Here is a 21,426-nt window from a genome sequence, read left to right as displayed (position 1 = left end):
TAATGTAATAAGGCACCCAAAGAGACTTTTGAGGATAGGTTGCAGTAACAAGTGTATTTAAATTCTGTTCCACGTGGGCAAGTCCTTGCTTGAGGTTATGGAATGATAACTGTGTTGCAGGGAGTAATTTGGCTGACATGGCAGTTAAGAACTACTGTGAGTGAAAGTCCAGTGAACCAGGAGTTAGATTTGAGCAGAGTGCCTTTGAAGAATACAGTCTCAGCTTAGTTCATAGCAAAGTATTTTTAAGGGACCATCTACTATAAAGCAAGGATTAAACCTGCTTTACATGTAACAGGAGATAGATTTCAGACCTATGGGTGGAAGTCCAGTAGGGAATCTAATTTTGTCTTCATATTAGGTGACGTAAAGTGGAACCTGGCTTCCTCTGAAGCTTCTCGTCTCTGGAGTACTGGCATGGGCTTGGTGATCACTTGGTTAAGTGCTGTAGAAGGAGTTCTAACTGTACTGTTGGCACAGCCTACACCACCATCCTCTGCAAGGTGCTTCACAGAAAGGCCTCTGTTAGCATTCTCAAGGGAGGAAAACTGCTTCCTAAGCAACTCATTATATGGGAAAGGAATTCACAGTTAGCCATGCCAAGCCATAGTAAAAGTGTATCTTTCTACTTTCCACTGTGTGGGCGTTTCCCACTGAGTGTTTACTCCTTCCTTGCAGCGTGCTAGAACTTTTACTGTGTTCCATGGTGCATAGTTACTGTGTTGAGGTTGTGTATTATTGACATAGGTCAATCCCTTTTAAACTTTGCCACAGCCTTTTAATTTTTATTGATTGATTGATTGATCGATTGATTGATCGATTGATTGATTGTTTTACAAAACCCCTTTCTTTATACAAAAAAAAAAAGGAACCAAATGGCTTACTATCCTTATTTTTAGGTAAGTGGCAGACAGGAGTAGGGTCTACCCTTCTACCACTAACAGCCTAACACATGCCAGAGTAACAACTCTTTTCATATTCTCCTCTCTACCTGCTGTATACAGAAGACACAGCCACCGTCCTCAGCTTATCCTCAGTCTTCTTGACCAGCATGAGTGCTAGTGTTCTGGGAGAAGTATAGATAGCTTTGCCAGATGTGTAAGAGGGGGAAGGGAATATCCTGTTCATGCATGGTCATTTAACAGTGACGTGTGGTTAGAAATGCTTGACCCTAGATATTATTAACAGATTTTTCTTAGTCCACATTCCTTTAGTTGAGCATAGTCCGCAGACACTTTCTATAATGAAGAGCTTGGGGGAGGGGGGCTTTAAAAAGCACTCAACACAGGAGTTACTATACGAATGGAGTCTTTTCATCAAATATTACCACAACAATATCTATTCTTTTTTTTTTTTTAATTTTGTTTTTATGTGAGAGTCGGCACATGCCATGGCATGCCTGAAATTAGAGAAGGAGCTTCAGCAGTCCTTGGAGCCCAAGGCTCGTGCCCAGGGTTCCAGGCCTGTGCCCAGCGTCTCTACCTAATGAGCCATTTTACTGATGTCAGTTTACTTTACATTCCATCCTACAACTTCGTCCTGTCTTCATATCTTTCTGTATAAAAACTTTTGATTTCTTCCATTTTTAGACAGTCTTATTACTCTGTAGGTCAAGCTAGCCGTCTTGGAACTTGCTCTTTAGACAAGGCTGCTCTTGAACATAGAAGAGCTCTGCCTGCCTCTGCCTCCTGACTGCTGGGACTAAAGACACCCACTCCCACACCCTCCTCTGTCTCTAAATATTTGTTTTGAACTTGCTAATTCATAAGAACTCTCTCCCTGCTTTTACCCAGTGGACTGTGGACCTATTCTGCCTTCGCTCTGTCAGCTTGATGCTGGTGAAGCACTAGCTTGTGGCTCGGGGCAGCCCGAGCCACAGTTACACAGTTGAGTGTTACGAGGATGTCAGGTTTGAGGCAGAGAGTCTTTCTGGTTTGGGAGGTCCTGAAATCCATCAGTTGCACCAGGGTTTTAGTTTCCTGAGTACTTACTTTCTCCTTCATGGACCCATGCACCCTCAGGTATGTTACCCAGACAGGTCTTGAATTCCTGTACCTTTTGCCTCAGACTCCCAACTTATATTTAAGGGGAAAATCCCAGCTTGGGTGCTACCAGAGGAGGTTATACTGGACACAACCATAAAGGCTGGAGAACATCCCTACATTTTTTCTCTGGGTAGGAAAGAAGTTTTGTTCTAATACTATTGCCAGTGAAACATGCATTAGGTATGAATTTCGAGATGGTAGGGATGTTTACATTGACCTAATAACTTAAATATTTCAAAAATAATCCCTAAAAGCTAAATAAAGTTCTCATTTGGTTGTATGTGGATGTTAGGAACGTTCCTACTTCAGGAGTCCCTTCCCTTCCCTCCAAGGGACTCGAGAGACTTGTGCTCTGCTCTCCTACCCCAGCGCCTGAGTCCAGGGAACTAACATGCCCGCTCTGTTCACCGCAGGCCCTGGTGCATGCAGCTGCTTCATAGGCCACGTCTCAGAAGTTCTCAGGAAACAACTAAGACCTTAACCACAGTCTTTTCCTGTCACATAGAGTAAGAAACGAGGGGCATGGGGCTTCATTTTCCAGTCAGATGAGTAGCTTGTCACAAGGGATACTCTTGAGTAAGTGTAAACAGTTGGCTGCTGTTGATACAGCAGTCTGCCTGTGAAACCCAATCTGAGGCTCCCTGGCCATGCAGGATAGCATCTGTGTCTCAGCACACCATGTCCAGGGATGAGCACTCAGTCTTCTGCCAGCTAACGAACCAGGAGGTCAGTCTGTGTGTAAACTGCTGTCAGAGCCTGGAGTGTAGAAAATGAGAGGCACATGAGAAGGTTCAGCCCTGCGAGGCTGGCGGCTGAAGGGAGGCATAGCTGCTGCAGCCGGAGTCTGAAGGAGAGGGGAAGGGAGAGGAGGGGTGGAGAGGGGAAGGGAGGGGAGGGGGCAGAGTGTGAACACTTGGGCTTCCCCTGGAGCAGAGGTGAAGCTCAAGGTGAGAATAAGGACTGAAGACTTTTATTTGAAATCTGAAGTCAGTTGAGGGAGCTGATGATCCTCTATGACACAAAGGTATCTTTGAGGCCCCTTATTTAAAGGCCCTTTCTGCAGCACACAGAGATACAGCCATAGATTTTGGTACTGAAATAAGATGTACCTTATCTGGGAAGAAACAGCAAAACAAGAAGGCTGGTAAACTTGTCAGCCTCTTCTCCACTTCCACAGGTGTAACCCTTAATATCAGCACAGTAGGAAGTGGACAGGGTGTGTTGTTGATAGATGCAGCCTTTCCTATAAACCACTGGGCCAGCCATCCAAGTGGGCATCGCACACTTGCATTTAGTTGCATCTCCCTAGCTGCTTCAGTCTGGAGCAGCTTCTCAGGCTTCGTTAACCTTGTGACCTAAATACTTGAATGATTTATAGACAATCCCTGATTTGGGCCTTGCTGGTGTTTCTTTATGATCTAGTATAGGTTAGACAGTTGGCAAGAGTTTTACAGAACTGATGTGCCCTGTGAGGGACGTACCATTAGGAGATCCTTGATTCAGTAGTCTCATTGCAGGGAATGTTCATGACACGCACTTGGTCAAAGTGGTATTACATCATGAAACTACTTTGTTTTTATAGTTAGTATCTTGGGAGCTAGAGTTACAGCTCAGTGGTATTTAACTAGCATGTTCGAAGCTCTTTGTTTAGTCCCTAGTGCTGGAAGACAGCGCTTGTATTTTAGGCCAAACATGGTGGCATATGCCTATAATCCAAAGAGGGTGAAGGCAGGAGATTGCTGTCAGTTTTAAGTTGATTCAAACTGTATAGTGAGTTCCAGGCCAGCTAGTGCTACAGAATGAAGCCATGTCTCAAAAAAGAGTATCGAAAGGCACAGCGCATGTAGTCAAAAGATAGCAGGAGTGTATTAATATGACAGCACATGTAGTCAAAAGATAGCAGGAGTGTATTAATATAGAACAGGAGTTAAGAAAGTTTTTACTGCACGGTCTCATCTCAGAGGAGTAAAGCTAGGTGTCTGTATCCAGAGTAGGATACTAAACAAAAGTCTGGAGGGAAAGTGTATCTGTATTGAAATGTGTACTCCTCACGAGTTACTACTTGGAAATCAGTCCAGCTGTCAGGAATGTTTGTGAACTGGATTGAAATCAGACAAGCAACACAAATCATTAGTAAGCCAAGTACGCATGGGTTCTGTCAGCATTTACAGTGATTACAGTTGTAGAAGCTAGTGTAGAAAAGTTGTAGGAAAAACACCCAGGAGTGTAAGGAATCCAAAGACATTGCTCTCCTGTGGCAGTACTGAGGTGCAGTCTTAGCACACAGGTAATGAGGTCAGTGAGGGACCAGTGGATTAGGGGAGTAGAGATTTCAGGAGTTTGAAAGGGGGAGTGTTTAGAGGAGATGTAGGTGTGAATGGCTACTCAGTAGGTATAAGACATAAGTAGGGGTGCAGATAAGAAGGGTGTAGTCAGCTGGGTGGTGGTGGCTTACACCTTTGATCCTAGCACTTGGGGGGGGGGGGGCAGAAGGCAGGCGGATTTCTGAGTTCAAGGACAGCCTGGTCTAAAGAGTGAGTTCCAGGACAGCCAGGGCTACACAGAGAAACCGTGTCTTGAAGGGGGGGGGGGGGAGTATATGGTTAGTATGATCAGAGATGCAGAGTATACATTGACTAATGCAGTCCCTCCAGAGGCTTGGATGTGGCCACTATTAAAAGAGATCAATCAGATCCAATATGACCTACTATTCTGTTCTCTCTTTGGCAATTGAAGTCAGTAAATGCCTGCTGAATTACCTTGCCTCCTGAAATCCAACCTTACCTCTGTTCCAAGTGTGAGCATGTGTGTGTACAAACTTAAGGATTCTTTGGAAAGTCAGTTGGATCTGAAGGTGTTTTGCTGGGGCAAACACATAAAGGAATGTTTTCCTGAAGCGGCTATAAGTAAAAGGCTGCTTTACTAAAGCAGACATGTGAGCGAATATTTGCTGAGGTGGGCACAAGTGAAAGGATGTTTTGCTAAGGCAGACTCGTGAAGAAACGTTTCACTGAAACAGAAGCGAAAGGATGTTTTATTAAAGTAAGAATGTAAAAGGACACAAGATAAAGGATTCTTCACTAATGACACATATATCGTCCACCTTACACTTTGTAGATGAGCTCCATTTATTCGGACTCCCTAGAAAAAAACTGCACCGAAAAACTTGTGTGGTGTGCTGGTCTTGCCACTTCTGTAACTCTGGCCAGTTGGCAGAGTGATGTCAGCTGATACAGACTCAGGTAAAGTTTTACTAAGACAGACTCACATACTGAGGCAACACCCACGGAGGATTCATGTCATTGGAGGAAGTATAAATACGACTCAACGGACTGTGAGGGGGCTTGCTTATAGAACTAACTTTCCAACACTTTTGGTCTCTTGTCTAATCTTCGCTTCATTGAGAGAGGCATGACAGAGAACTTCTGGCATTCCTGACAGGACTGTTGGCTGAAGCCTGGCTGTTCCTGCTAAGCTGTGCCACTGCTGCTGCTGTCCTGACACTACAGAACTAGACTATCTAGTATATCTATGAAGTGCTTGTGAGTGGATTGAGCCGTTGTTGTTGTTGCTGCTGCTGCCGCCACTGCTGCTACTACTGCTGCTGACCTGTGAACTAAACTGCTAATTTCCCAAGAATGCAGATGAGATTTGCTCCATAGAACCATTTCTAAACAGCTCTACTTCCCCTGTATCCTAATAGCCTTTCTTTCCCTCTACCGCTGGTGAGTGGTGGGCTAGAAGAGAGGTTAAAACATTTAAAAACCATCATTAATAGTAAGTCTTTAAAAGTTAAATCTGTGTGTGTGTGTGTGTGTGTGAGAGAGAGAGAGAGAGAGAGACAGAGAGACAGAGAGACAGAGACAGAGAGACAGAGAGAGAGAGAGCTTGCTTACTGGTTTGCTTGCTTTTTGTTTAATCAGTTGAAAATGGTTCAGGTTAATAGAGATCAAAAATCACACAAGTAGTTGAAATAGTTAAAAGACTGCCTTTGGTCCCAAGTGCATAAACAAACAAACAAACAAGCCATACATTGGCTTACAGGCCTGAAATAGAGTGAATGGAAAGTAAAGAGGCGAACAGTACTTGATTAGTGTAGAGTGCTCTTTTAGAGCAGTGGTCCTCAACCTTCCTAGTGCTGCGACCTTTTAATGCAATTCCTCATGTGGTGGTGACCTTCCAACTATAAAATTATTTTCATTGCTTCTTCATAACTAATTTTGCTATTGTTATTAATTGTAATATAAATATCTAATATGCAGGATATCTGATATATGACTCCTTTGAAAGGGTTTCTCTACCCCCAATGGGATCACAATAACCAATTGAAAACCACTGTTTTAGACTATGTAGTTATAGAAATCAGGCTCTAAGTTGAGCAAAATGCACACTTCATCTCTGAACTTACTAGTTTTCCATACAGAGTAATATACAGTGTGAGTGTGCTGTGAATCAAGATTTCCAACACAGCCAGCATAGAACAAGCTATTCTTTTCAGTTAGTCAAGTACCAGATACAGGAACTGATTTCCCTTGGTGTTAGCTTGGGGAGATGTCTGCACTATGACCATATGCACACCAGGATCCAAGTTTAGAGTTCTTGGCCCTTAAGTAAGATGGCAGCCTTACTGAATTAGCTAGTTCACGCCTTTGCTCTCACTGTGCCTTGGCAAGCAGACACTGCTGTAGTTGTTGATTCCCTTCTATTGAATAGCAGTTCCTTTCTCTTCACACATACTCCCACCCCTGATCTAGGTGATTTTTTTCTATGCTCATCATTAAAGTCAAGTCTTTTTATCCAGGTACCAGATAGAACATTTGATTCCTAATTCTAATAGCCACTATCTGTCCTTTATTAGTAACTGAAATATTAGCTCAGTTATCTTGGGTTGTCTATGTGGTAAACAGGCGATGCTGGGGTCTGAATTTAGTGGCTTCTTTCTAGAAGTAAACTAGATGAGTTTCTCCTCCATATTCCTGACCTCCCCTCCCCCAAATGTTTGGCATAATCTAGTCTGCTTCTAGGCTCTTTTAAGCACTTCCCTTTGCCTTCTCAGTGGGATCTTACAGGGTTGCTCTGCCCTCAAGGCCCTGTATCTACTACAGGCTCTTAGTGTAGCAGAAGGGACCAGTAACTGGGACATTACAAAGAACAGAAGAATTATACCCAACTATGAGAAACAATGTGAGGAAAAACTTAACCATAGGTGAATGTGTGCTAGAATTTACCTAGGAAACTTTTGAAAAAGTGATCCAGCACTTAAGAAAGACAGGGAGTTGGCCAGCAGGTGGGTGCAAAGGACACATGAGCATAGGAAACCACATATGCAAAACCACTGAGGAAATACATGTTTGCCCATACATCATGGGTAAATAGGAATCATTGTGCAGGTCTAGGTTAGACAGTAGGACCAGACTTTGTAGGGGTCATGTTAAGATCTTGCACCATTCACAAGAAAAGCATTGGGTCATTGGAGCATTTTAAACAGAATCTCTTCATCATTGTGTTTTGATTGGAAAAAAAATGTACACGTCCAACAGGAATGTAAGGAAGTCAACAGGCTAGGTAGTAATTTTGGCAGGAGTTCCAGGACTTGGGTTTTGGTGGCAGTGGCTGAGGAGACAGCAGATGGCTGGATCTGGGAGAGTGGAGACAACTTAGCCATTGCTGGTGGGGAAGAAAGAAGAGCCAGTGATGACCCCTGAGTTTCTGATGTGCACCTGTATTGCTACTGATCTAAGAACAAGGGAAGAATACCAAGCTCTGGGCAACAACATGAGTTCTCTTTTAGATACATTGAGTTTGAGGTACCATACCATAAGACATCTAAATACAGACATTTCGTGTAGACTGCTGAAAGACAAAGCCTGGGAGAACTGAAGATAGGCATCTGTGAGGCCTCTGCCTCTAGGAGTTAATTAAAGCAGTGCACATGGATGAGGTCACTTAAAGAGAAGCTGTACAAAAACAAAAGGCAGGAAGCAGAGCTCAGACCTGGCCTTGTAGGATACTTGATGTTTAAGGTTTAGTTAAGGAGGATAAACTGCTGGGTGGTGGTGGCGCACACCTGTAATCCCAGCACTCTGGGAGGCAGAGGCAGGCGGATTTCTGAGTTTGAGGCCAGCCTGGTCTACATAGTCAGTTCTAGGACAGCCAGGGCTACACAGAGAAACCCTGTCTCAAAAAAAAAAAAAAAAAAAAAAAAATCCAAAAAAAAAAAAAAAGGAGGACAAACTGAAAAGGAAACCAAGAAAGAGGCACACCTGGAGAGGTGGGAAAGGTAAAACAGGATAGGAATGGATGCAGTAAGCAACAAGTACAAACACCACAGGTGCCCAGGCATAATGAAGACAGGAAATTGCCTTTAACGGCATGTGAGATTAGGATGAGCAGTGAATAAGGAAGGAGATGTGGATTGTGACAAACGTGAATAAATATTTGAGAGACTTAGTTATAAGTAAAGTGTAGCTGAGAGGAATGTGTGTGTCCAGAAAGAGCTTACTTGGTTCTGTTAAGGGGAGCCTCAATCATATGGGAAAATTGGGAATGGGTTGAGTTGGGAATTGGCTATATGAGGAGAAGAGATCATAAAATACATGGGGTTCTCAAGAGATCAGGAGGGCATCAGAACCCGAAAGCAAGTAAGCAGTGAGGGGTAAATGTGTCTGATTCCATTGTCATTGCTGCCCAACCCTTACTGTGACAGTTAGTGCATCTTCTGAAAGGGAGGGACTTTACTAGTGAGCCTGGCTTTCTGCTCAAAGTATAATAGCTTTTTGTTTTTGCCCCGTCCTCTCTCGTGTCTTTTAAAGACAGCTTTATGTACCTACCATGCAGCTCACCGTTTAAAGTGTATGATTTCATGTCCTTTAGCTTCTGCATGGATATATATGACCATAGTGCAGTTTGCTCTGGACTCCATCATCTCCCAGGAGGGAAGCTCTTTAGCTGTCAGTCCTTCCAGCACTGTTGCTGTCAGAAGATAACATGAGGTTTGATCAGAGTTCAAAGCTTAATATAAAAAGAAAATTAAAATCGATGAACTAAGAATTTCTAAGAGTATTCAAACTTGAGTTTATCCAGAAAAGTAAAGGAGGCTAAAGAAGCCCTGCCATTTAGGACCATGACATAACCACCAGGTAGTACTTAGAAGCCCTATTACATGTCAGATTGTTTGTTTGTTTTTTTTTTTCTTGTCAGTGAGAATCGCTTGGAATAAAGGAGCTGAAAAGGCAGTGCATATAAATAGATTAGAATAGAATCTATCCTGCTCCTATTCCATCTTAGTCCAGAAAAATTACACTTTAGGTACCTTATTAGATATGAGATTTTGAACTACTGAGAAATCTAAGCCCTGTACACAGTAAGGTAGATACTGGACCAGAAAAGGTAAGCTGTGCTGCACACAGACCTAAGGGCTCATAGGACTGAGAGGGGACAGATGTAATAACTGGGGGAAGCCTTAGAAATCAGAATAGGCTTGCTTAATTTTTTTAAGGTCAGAGTCAAACTATATAATCCTAACTGACCTGCAGCTTCCTGTGTACACTAAGCTATCCTGGCACTAAGAAAGCTGCCTCCCTCTGCCAGGATTAAAGGCATATACCATATATACCTGGACAAGATGGGTTCATGAAAAGATTTGACTAAATTAACTTGGATTTTTTTTTCATTTATAGTCAGAAAATATGAAATGTTATTTTATTTTACCAAGATATTAAACAAAAATCTTTACAAATATGATTTGCAAATTGTCCTGAGTAGCCATACCCAAAATTATTAGATCAAAGCCAGGAACCTGGTGATAGCACATGCCTTTAATCCCAGCACTTGTGAGGCAGAGACAGGCAGATCTCTGAGAGTTCATAACCAGCTTGGTCTACGGAGTGAGTTCCAGAACAGCCAAGACTACATAGACATAGTGAAACACTGTCTGGGGTTTGGGGGTGGGGTAGGGGTAGGGTGGGAGGATATATGTTAGATCATTACTGAAAAGATAATACTCAGTTGTGGTTCTTTCCTGTGAGGCATTTTGGTTAGCAATTTAAGCAGGCTGCAGAGGCATAACTAGGTATGTGATTCAAATATAAGAGTAATGTGATTTACTGGATATCCTTTAGAACACAGAAATGTCTGTGCAGCCTAGGTATTAGGCTGATGGTGAAATACAATTAAATAGCGAGAAGTTAGAGCCTTCAGTGTGGTATCATGCACTCCAGTTGGTCATAGCACCCATGAGAGATGAAGAGATCCACTCCACTCTAAATTCTTTCTCATGATTGTCTATACTTGCTAAAGATAACCTCAAGTTGTGTTGGCATGTCCCATATGTAGGATCTTCTGTATCTGGAGCAGGGTCGGGCATTATCCTACCTTTCTTGGAACAATAACTGAAAATAAAATTGAAAAGAAATTTTCTGAAGATAAACTTTAAAGGAAGACAGGTGTACTACCTCAAGCAGGAAGAAAGGTTACTGCTTGGGCCATCGGACAGTATAGGGAGGCCATGTTTGTCTGTTTCTGAGATCCTCCAATACAGCATTATTAGAAGCAAGAAATACTCAAGGTGAAGTTCTGTGACCATTTGGTAAGAAGTTTTGATGGTTGTAAAGGAATGATGTGGGCTGTTACAATTGTTCTGAATACTGTCATAAGCTGATTCCTATAGCAAGTCTTGTATATTGTAGTGGGCTAGGTTTTTGCTTGCTTGCTTGCTTGCTTGCTTGCTTGCTTGCTTGCTTGCTTGCTTGCTTGCTTGCGTGAGACAACTTCACACCATGTAATAATATAAGCTGGCCCTAAGTTCACTATGTAGCTCAAGCTGGCCTTGAACTCATCCTCAATCCTCCTGCCTTGGATTCCCAAATGGTGAGATCACAAACATTCACTACCACCTTTTTCTGCATGGAGTTTTCCTTTAAATGTTTGTTTTAAGGCTTATGTTACTACCATCTTTAACTTGTAATAGTCTGTCTTGAGGGAATGCGATACTGAGCACTGCACCTTACACCATATTCCATGACCCTCCTGAGCTATCATGCATTTTCTTCTTCTACATGCAGTGATCTTAGAGTATGCTGTTTTTGCTTTAAACAGCCAAATTTTCTTTAAAAGTAAAGGAAAACTTTGTTTACTCACATTTTCTCATTTGTATCTTTTAATTTTAATGCATCTCAAAAACTCTTCATTTGTCTGATTATGGGTTTTAGTGGGGGTGGAGTAGTTTGCTTGTTTGTTGTTTTTGAAACAGGGTCTCTGGATAGCCCTGGCTATCCTAGAACTCACTATGTAGGATTATTTTTATTTTTAAAACATTTTATTAGGTTATAACATTCTAGGATGATAGCTTAGTAGTTGGTTTTTCCTAATAGTTTTAACAATTCCCTACTATCTTTGGACATATATAATTTCTGTCGACAAGTCCATTGGCATGCTTTGCTTTTCTTTGGCTGTGTTCCTCCCCCTACTGCTCCCTCCAACTCATAATGGCTACTTTTTGGCTTTTGGTTTTGTTGCTGTTGTTTTCAAGACAGGGTTTCTCTGTGTAGCCCTGGCTGTCCTGGAAGTCACTCTGTAGCTGAGGCTGGCTTTGAACTCAGAAATCCACCTGCCTCTGTCTCCCAAGTGCTGGGATTAAAGGCGTGCTCCACCACTGCCCTCAAGATTCTCTCTTTATCACCAGATTTAAACACTCCGTTGTTTTGAATCTCTGTGTCTATATCTGCGTGTGAGTACATGTATGTATATGTGTACATGTGGAGCCTGAGGAGGGTGCTGAAGCCCTCTGAGGCCTTCTGTGGGTGCTAGGATCTGAATCCCAGTCCTTGTGACTGCGCAGCAGGTGCTTGTCATCACAGCCGTCTCTTTATATAATCTGTTCTTCTTTCTTTTCTTGTTTTAACTTTTTAAAATGGGTTTGTGTGTTTCACTTGCATGTAGTCTGTTCACCACATGCATGACTGGTGCCTGGGAAGACAGAAGACAGTTACCCTTGTAACTGGAGTAACCAGACTGTTGTGAGCACACAAGCAGAGGCAGGAAATCAAACCCGGGTGCTGGGAAGAGTAGCCAGTGCTCTTAAATACTGAGCCATCTCTCCATCTTATTTCTATTTATTACACTTGAGATTTATTTGCCTTTTACCAATATTTATTTTGGCAAATTTTTTTATCAGATTTTTTTTTTAATTTGGTTTTTCAAGACAGGGTTTCTCTCTGTAGCTCTGGCTGTCCTTGAACTCACTCTGTAGACCAGGCTGGCCTCAAACTCAGAAATCTGCCTGCCTCTGCCTCCCAAGTGCTGGGATTAAAGGCATGTGCCACCACTGCCCAGTATATTTTTGTAAAAGATTTATTTACTTACTTACTTACTTACTTACTTACTTATTTATTTATTTATGTGAATATACTGTAGCTGTCTTTAGACACACCAAAATATGACATCAGATCCCATTACAGATGTTTGTGAGCCACTGTGTGGTTGCTGGGAATTGAACTTAAGACCTCTGGAAGAGCAGTCAGTCAGTGTTCTTAATAGCTAACATCTCTCCAGCCCCCCAAATTTATTTTTTTACTTGTTTTGTTTTTGAGATAGGGTCCCTCTATTATGTAATCCTCACTCTCTGGAACAATGTAGAGCTAAGCTGGCCACAAGCGCGCAGGCATCTGTCCACCAGACTCCAACTCCCAGTTACTGGGAGTGAAGATGCACACCTGGCAAATTCAAAGTTGTGTTCATTCATCACATTTTCAAATATTTTGTCTGCCCTTTACTCTCTTTGGGGACTCTAGTTATGTATGTTACTAAAGTTACCCTAAAGCTTATAAGCATGATGTCCCTCTACCTCACTCCCATGAGTCATTTTTGTCCACTTGTTACTAGTCAGCGTCGTTGTCTTCTGCCATGTCTTCCCTGCTGTTAATGTTCACTGTAGCTCTAACTTTAAACATCAAAGTTCCTGGTTCTCTGTTGTGTCTTTGATTTCTCCACTTATTCTTGGGTTTTCTTGAATGTGATGCTTACGGTTGCAGTAACTTTTCACGTCCTCTTTATTCTACCAGTGCCGTTTCTTTTGCTTGCTTGTATTTCTAGTTTCCTCTCTCTCATTGCTGCCTTTTGCTGCTCCTTCTCCCTGACACTTAGTTGTTAGTCTCTCTCACACACACACACACACACACACACACCACCTCCACCACCACCACCTCCACCTCCACCTCCACCACCACCACCTCCACCTCCACCTCCACCTCCAGCACCACCACCACCTCCACCTCCACCTCCACCTCCAGCACCACCACCACCACCTCCACCTCCACCTCCACCTCCACCTCCACCTCCACCTCCACCTCCACCTCCACCTCCACCTCCACCAGCAGCAGCAGCTCACATGCTTCTTCCAAAGAGCTTCCTCAAGCTTGAGGAAGGACCCAGGCTTTAATTTTAAAGATTTATTTATAGAGTTCACTGTCGCTGTCTTCAGACACCCCAGAAGAGGGCGTCAGATCTCATTACAGATGGTTGTGAGCCACCATGTGGTTACTGGGAATTGAACTCAGGACTCTGGAAGAGCAGTCAGTGCTCCCCAAGCAGCCATGACTGAAACCCAGTCTTATCATTCCTGTTTCTACTTTACATTAGCTGAGTTTCCATTGTATACTCAGAACTTATCATCCTTTCTGAGGGAGTGCTTTCCCCTTTCCCTCCCCCTATCCTCTTCCCTCTCCCCCTCCCTGTCCTGTAGAGTGTCCAGCTCCTGAAGACAGAGAGCCTGCATATACCTCTGAGGGTAAATAATATAAAAAATGGATATTTGGCTAATATAACTGTAATATGTATTTGTTAAAATGAATTCTTTTTCTCTTCTGCACCTTTCCCCCCAAAATCAGGCTACAGAAGAAGTTTCCAAAAATTTGGTTGCCATGAAAGAAATTCTGTACGGCACAAATGAGAAGGAGCCTCAGACAGAGGCGGTGGCCCAGCTGGCCCAGGAGCTGTACAATAGCGGGCTCCTCAGCACCCTGGTGTCCGACTTACAACTCATCGACTTCGAGGTGAGAACGTCGTTTCTTAATTCTCAGACACTTCTGTGGTCCTTTTCCATGCATTCTGTTCTTTGGGCTATTTTAAGATCCCTGTTGACTCAGGCTCCTGACCTTTGTACACACATTGCACCACATTGTATGGGAAGTTCCTTGGGTGTTCGTGATACCCTTTTATTTCAGTTGTATTTCATAAATTGCTGCTCTCTGAGTCAAGGAATGCGCAGTCTAAAGGCAGCCATAGAATGCTAGATGACCCCAATGTCTGTCACAGCAGAGGTCTGCTCTGTGTTTGCTTGGCACTGCTTTTAAATCTTTTATTTAGTGTAATGTTTAAACAGATTTTATTCACAATTCTGAATTTCTGACTTCTGTAAAATTTATTTCTGGTAATATTGGGCCTGTACTCCTTGGCCCCACAGCTAGAGCAGAACAACCACCAAGCCATTCACTCTCTGATTAGCTGCAGATAGCACAGCTTGCTTTTCCTCTCAGGGCCTGCTCCCCCCCTGCACCCCCGGGTGCCTCTATGTGCAGTTGGATCGTGACCATGACCTTAGGTAGATAATGAGTTCATGAAGAAAATGGCCCTGGATCCCAGCCTGAGAAGTATACAAAGTACTCTGTGTACATGGTCATACGCAACTTCCTCTGTCACTGCCATGAGTGTGCTTTAAGTCTCAGTGTCCATCTGCCTGAGTAATTAGATATCTGGGTGGGTTTTGGTAGAGAGAGGTATGAGAAAGTTTGAAGAAGAAATGGCTACTTCAATAATTCTTAAAGGAAAATAAACATTTTTGTCGTATTATAGAGAAGATAGAACGAAGATATTTCCATTTATGCAGCTGATTTTGTGTATTTTTAATAGTGTATCATACTTGAGAGGTTAACAGAGCATTTGGGATATCTGATCCTTCTCTGTCTCCACCTATTTGTTCTCTCAACTGAACACTGAATTTAATATTCATTTGAAACTTTAGAGGCATTGGTTTTAGTTTTGGTTTTTTTAAGCTTGTGCCATGGGACTGATTTGTAGAAATTATCATTACTGCACCTGAGCCAGCGTAGGCCCCAGGATGATCTGTCCATGGGCTTCAGTGCGCTCCGGGCTTTGTCAGCCTTGTGACAGTGTCTATTCTGAAACATCTCTTGGGGGCCTGTTGTCTATTATTAATTCCTTAGGCAGCTTTCTGATTGTTAAGGTTCACTAGATCTGTCTGTGTTTTGTGCAGTGATATTGTAAAGTTCTCATCTCTGAACTACTGTATTGTAATACTTACTGCTTTTATTATTTAATATGTATTTAAGCCTTTTCTAGATGAGTGAATTTAATAGAAGAGTTTATCTACTTGCCAAAAATTCTCATTCTCTAAAGTCATTACACTGAGAATACAATCTCCCTCTTTTCCATTTCTGTGAAAGTGTATACTGTACTGTTCACAACAGAAGTATCCACTTGTGTAAGGTTCATATCCCTGTAGATCGGAAGTGTGCTACCAACATCTGCTTTCCATAACTGAGCTGGCATGCTTCTGAGAGTTAGAGATGGTTGAAATTACTCATAGATTATAATGAGATTTCACTTTGTGGATAAAATTGTATTAAAATTGCACACTATTAAATCTAAGAATTTGTGATTATAAATAGATAAAAGTAGAAGTTTAATGTCTACAAATGTAAAGTCAGATATCTAGTCGTAACTAATACACATGGCTCTTGGACTTTATAATGAGGGTGGATGGACATTTTCATACTTAGACAGGTAAATATTTTAATGATTGTATTCCTAATAGGGCAAAAAAGACGTGGCTCAAATTTTCAACAATATTCTCAGAAGACAAATTGGTACAAGAACTCCTACTGTTGAATACATCTGCACCCAACAGAATATTTTGTTCATGTTATTGAAAGGGTATGTACAATGTGATAAAGTTTATATTCTTAGTTGAAAATAAAAAGAAAAATTTGTTTGGGTGGGAAAAGATAACCAGGTTGGTAAATGGGAAGATACTCTCTGTAGTTTTAGCTCACTTTTATGTAGCTCTTGATATACTGCCCTTTTAGAGTCTTGACCTGTAAACTAGACTAACACAAAAATACCCTGTAGATGCAAGCTTAAAATTGGATGTGTTGTGAGCCCTTAAGTTTGCAAATCAAATACAACCGAAGGAAAGAAATAGAGCCAGTATAGCCATATCTGTATTCTGTAAGATGAAAACTATTGAAGTCCATTGAAATCCCAGCCAAGTGAATCCAAAAATGCCTCCTCTGCCCCTCAGCTCACCTCACACCTCACACAGCAGTGAAGCCTCCTTGTGGGGCATACATTCTTCTCACCCTCACTCAGCAGAGCATGCGCTGCTGGGTCACTGCACATCTTTCTGGAGTTACTCCTGGACTAAGCAGCCATTTATGATTTGGGTAGTTGTCCAGTTCAGAAACAGTCAAAACTTAGATCTAAATTAACAAAAGTAAAAAGACCTTCTTCTTTCTGAGCACTGAGCCTACCTGACTGGCATCTCTTGAGATCAAACCAGCATTGGCAATGTTTTGCTAAACTTTCCTGCCGATAGCTTTACACATTACCTCATTCGGATTTGTAGCTGTGGTTTAATGCTGCTCCCAAGTTCAGACTTGTTTAGACAGAGCATGAGTCATGACATGTCACATGCCAGCATCCTGCTTCCTCTTCTCTCGTCCTACCCATCCGTGTTGCTGCTTTACCTGTTGCTGTACAGAACTTTTGTTGTATCAGTCCAGTGTCCCTGTGGAAACATGCTATGTGGATAGTCTGAAATTTCAGTGTTCTTAGAACAGTGTGATACTGACCAGAATTTCCTTTGCTCTAGAAACCAAAGGTTTATTGAAATCTAAAAATTAACACTTCCTATTATTTCGTGGCAGCTTTAATCTAAATAATTTTTAGACAGTGTATAAAATTAAAAACAAAGACAAAAATCCTTTGAGATAGGATCTCATTGTGTAACCCTTGCTGGTCTTAAATTTAAAAGACCCACCATTCTAATTTCTGAATGACAGTGTTAAAAGCATGTGCTGTCACTGGAAACTGATAAAAGATTTTTGAGAGATGACGTGTAAAGCTCTCCCGAGCTGGTCGGCAGAGCTGTTGGCCAAGGAGGTAAGAAGGAAAGGCCTGAGAGTGAGACCTGGCCTGGGACCCAGTCCCCTCCCACCACACTGGGTCAGGGGCCTGAGTAGCAAGCCTTCCCTACCCACAACCCCACTGCAGTCGTGAACCTTGCACCTTCCCTGCTTTCTGAGACCCATCCTCTCTCCCTCCCCAGCTAGGCTGTGACCTTCACTACTCCTCATGCCTCTGCGGGGTATGCACTACGCAAGCTACCTCACGGCCACAGCGCAGTCTGCACACAGTCCAGTGTCCAGCCTTTGTATTTCCTTGATTTCAACAAAATTAGATTGTTTAAAATGGGCTTGTAAACAAGGTCTGCAAACTGAATTTTATAGGTAAAACTCTTGATTTTTACTAACCTATAATAGTAATCCCCTCGCTTTAAAAAAAAAAATGCTGGGCACGGTGGAGCATGCCTTGACTCCCAGCACTTGAGAAGCAGAGGTAGGTGTATCTCCATGAGTTCAATGCCAGCTGGGGCTCGAGTCTCCTGTCTCAAATAAGTAATGAATGAATGAATGAATGAATGAATGAATGAATGAGTGAATATCAGCTTACTGATTCTGGTATTGCTTCTAATTAAGTGTTTTCATCCATAAAACAGAACCTCTCAGTGATGAGGTCGATATCCCAGATGCAGCCTGTGGGGAAAGCCAGTGCCGTTCTTTTAATGCATCAGCGCCCTAGCCACTGACGTGAATAAGCATCGAATGTATTGTTTAAGCATTGTTATTAACTCAAAATAGATATTGGATGTTGTATTAGTTACTTTTTCTGCAGTAGTCCTGACAAAAGCAACTTAAGGAAGAAAAGTTAGGTTTGTACTCACAGTTGGAGCGTGGGTTAGGAAGTCAGGGTGGAGGGGGCTGTGGTCAGGAGCGCTAGCTGTGCTCGGCTCACTTTGCCTTTGTATTTGTCCCAAGACCATAGGTCTGAGCCATGGGATGGGAATCATAGTTAACGTGATCTTCTCTGCTCACCCTCACAAGTGCCCAGAGGCTGCCTAGTCTAGACTGTTCCTCACAGGTGTGTGGGGAAGCTTGCCTCTTAGACGGTTTGACAGCCAGTACATTAACCACTACAACCTTGGTTTAGTCCGCTGTAAACATTATTTTTCGGTATTTAAGTTGTCCCATCCTAGGCAGCTGTGCTCCTTTGATTGCCTCCTTTGTTCTTTTGGCAGAGCCCAGTTGGTCTGTGATGGCTTCTTTGCTTTCTGACCCCAGACCCCTTTCATATGATTCCTGCCTGGCCTGGAAGGTAGCACTCCTTAAGAAGCACTGTGAGCCGCCTTTCAAGATATCTGTGCTTGAGCTGATTGAATAGCTCAGATTACTTATATTCAATGTGGTTGACTTATTAGGCTCTAAGTGCTTTAATGGAAGCTTTTGGGGGGAGGTACTGCTCAGTCTCGAGTGTGTACACAGGGAATACTGGCATGGACTGTATTGGAAGCAGTAGTATTTGACTAGCTATTTCAAGTCTCATGTGATCTCCAGTCCAGTGCTAACAGGTTGAACTGCATAACTGTTTGCCTTTTTCACTGGCTTATGGTTCAATCATTTAGACAAGCTTGAAAAACTCCGATCAAAACCTGCCACACTTGTACCCCAAACTGTCTTACCCTTGTTTTCTAAGTATCCTGTTTATTAGAGATAAGCAAAGATTAATGCTATGACCAGCTCTCTTGTGAACAATCACAGGAGAGCCAGTCTGCATGCCGAGTACCATGCTCTGACAGACAGGAATGCAGTCCTGCTCTTGTTGAGGATGTGAGGCAGACAAGTACAAGGGAAGGAAGGCCTGGGGTAGTGCTGCCCGGCAGCAGATCCTGACTGCAGCATCTCAGCTGCTAAGTGGGGTTGTAAAAGGAAAGGATCTTAAGGTTGGGGCTGCAGGGAGCTTAGAATTTACACAGACAGAAAAAAGAAAGCACCCTGATGGGATCTCACCTGTTAAAGGTTCAGGGGCCAAAATGAATACCACGAGATAGGCATCAGTAAGCTGCAAAACTGGACCCTTTTATGACAGGCTAGGAAATGGTTTGTACCAGAGCAGTAAACCCAGTAAAGGAAAGATTGGACAGTGTGTCCAGAAGTTTGTTTGGCAATAGTTTTGAACTGCTAAACTAGAAATGCTGGTGGTAAACTTTGTTGACTTAAGGTTAGGATGCATTTGCAGTTCTTACAGTGTGAGTGAAGGCACCAGTGGAAATAGAGGAAAGGAAATGCAGCTGAGAGACTTGAAGAGGAAAAGGCCCAGTGATTTCAAACATAGAAAGTATGAAAGCTGAAGATTTGCAGTGAAGCTAGTATGGTGGCTGCTAACCATGTGTAATGATTTAACTTTAAATTGTGGCTAGTCCATCCCTCATTTGCATGGCTACACCAGTGGCTTAGAAGCCACCTTAATGGACAGCATGGGTACAAAACATTCCCCCAGGATGGCAAGTGCTAAGTGTCAGGGACAGAGCACTGCTGCCAAAATGTAGAGCTGAAGGGGTGGGAGGTTAGGTCTTGGTGTTGAGTGGTAAGGTTGAGGTTTCATGTTAGATAATGCTCAGCTTACATAGACCTTTACCTGAGGTTCTTCAGGTACGTTGGAAAATACCCAGCCACCGTTCAGAAAGAGTAAACTGGGGGAAGGAAATTCACTCATGAGTGGGGGCTATGAGATTGTGGGCTCTCCTTCACAGGTGAAGACCTCAGCAGAAAGAAGGGGGAACTATAGGGGGATGAAAAGAACTGGGGGGACATTTTTTCTTCCCTATTTTTAAAAAAAGGGATAGAGCTAGGGTGTAGCTCAGTGGAAATACTTGCCAAGTATTCATAATTCCTTGAATTTGATCAACCATACCAGAAAGGAGAAAAGGGCATAGATAGGCAACCATCAGAACATTACACAGACAGATCTTGGTCAGTCCTGTTTGAGCCAAGAGGAAGTCTCTACTGGCCAAATAATTATTTCACTAGAGTATTGGGAAATGTTTAACTACCAAAAAAAAAACAACGCATGTGAGCTTGTTGGTGGGAAAGAAGTAGAGCCAACCTTGGTATCTTAGAACAAGGGAGCAACCTGTCTGAGCAGGTATCAGTCTATGAAAAGGCAGTGTGCTTGTGAGAAGGGAAGGTGCCTGCTTAGCTAAGAGGTTTGCTTCATGATCACAAGGGAAAAAAATGCTGAGACAGACTTGAGAATAAAGGAAAAGCCAGCCTTTGGGGAGTTAGTGAGGAGGTGCCAGGGTCTTGGGATCCACTCTGTGTACTTTTTGGGTCCCCAGGTTCTCCATAGTAGAAATGCTTTGTAAAATCTTTAGAATGAGGCTTGCAATTTTGTGAGGTTTACATGTCTCTGAGAATCTAGAAGTGCCATTTTGAGTGCAGAAACAGTGATGTATAATTGCTGTATATTTGCTGGATGGACATGTGTTTATACTGTCAATTTCTGAATTTGGAAAAATACTTTATTACTGTTCTTTTCAAGTTGTGCTTCTTTTGGTTGTTGTGAGCACTGTTGTGAGCACAGTAAGTAAAACCTAAGGTCTTGGATAGCGTAACTCTTCCTTCTAAACGTTTTATACAAAGTCTCTAGTCTCATGGTCTCTGCCAGTTACTTTTTCTTGATTGAAGGCAGCTGTTCACCTCTGCACACAGCTGTAGGCTTCAGACCCTGCTGTACCTTGGCTGCGGTCACTTAGGAGTATCTGAAATTTCCATTGAGAAAGTTTGAAATGTTCACTTTTGCTGTTTCGAAAGAGAAATCATGTATGGCTTTTGTTTGTTTTGTTTTTACAGGTATGAATCTCCAGAAATAGCTCTTAATTGTGGGATAATGTTAAGAGAATGCATCAGACATGAACCACTCGCAAAAATCATTTTGTGGTCAGAACAGTTTTATGACTTCTTCAGATATGTTGAAATGTCAACATTTGACATAGCTTCAGATGCATTTGCTACATTCAAGGTAACTTACATTCTAAGCACATTTGCAAGCCAGATTGTTTCCCTATCTTTGACTCCTCTACTCACACTGCCCTCTAGTGGGAGTAGAGAAGGTGTGTTTTATATGCATTTGATATGCCTCGGGTATTTCTAGTAAAACCACGAAAACAACCAAGAATGTGAAAAAATTAAATTCTCAAATCTTATCAGAAAATCAAAAGTTCTGTAAAGTCAAAATTGCGTTTTCCTGT

General features: G+C 42.4%; 1 protein-coding gene across 1 annotated transcript in view; it reads left to right on the top strand.

Moving 5' to 3' along the window:
* Positions 1 to 21,426, top strand: part of Cab39 (calcium binding protein 39) — a 36,827-nt gene that overhangs the window by 6,163 nt on the left and 9,238 nt on the right. The window contains exons 2-4 of the mRNA XM_052191954.1: positions 13,931 to 14,095; positions 15,877 to 15,995; positions 21,029 to 21,197. Of these exons, the coding sequence (XP_052047914.1) occupies positions 13,931 to 14,095; positions 15,877 to 15,995; positions 21,029 to 21,197 (453 nt within the window). The remainder of the gene's footprint in view (positions 1 to 13,930; positions 14,096 to 15,876; positions 15,996 to 21,028; positions 21,198 to 21,426) is intronic.

Source organism: Apodemus sylvaticus, chromosome 9 (genome assembly GCF_947179515.1).
Source record: "Apodemus sylvaticus chromosome 9, mApoSyl1.1, whole genome shotgun sequence".
Classification (NCBI taxonomy): Eukaryota; Metazoa; Chordata; class Mammalia; order Rodentia; family Muridae; genus Apodemus; species Apodemus sylvaticus.
This window is presented reverse-complemented; position numbering and strand designations above follow the sequence as displayed.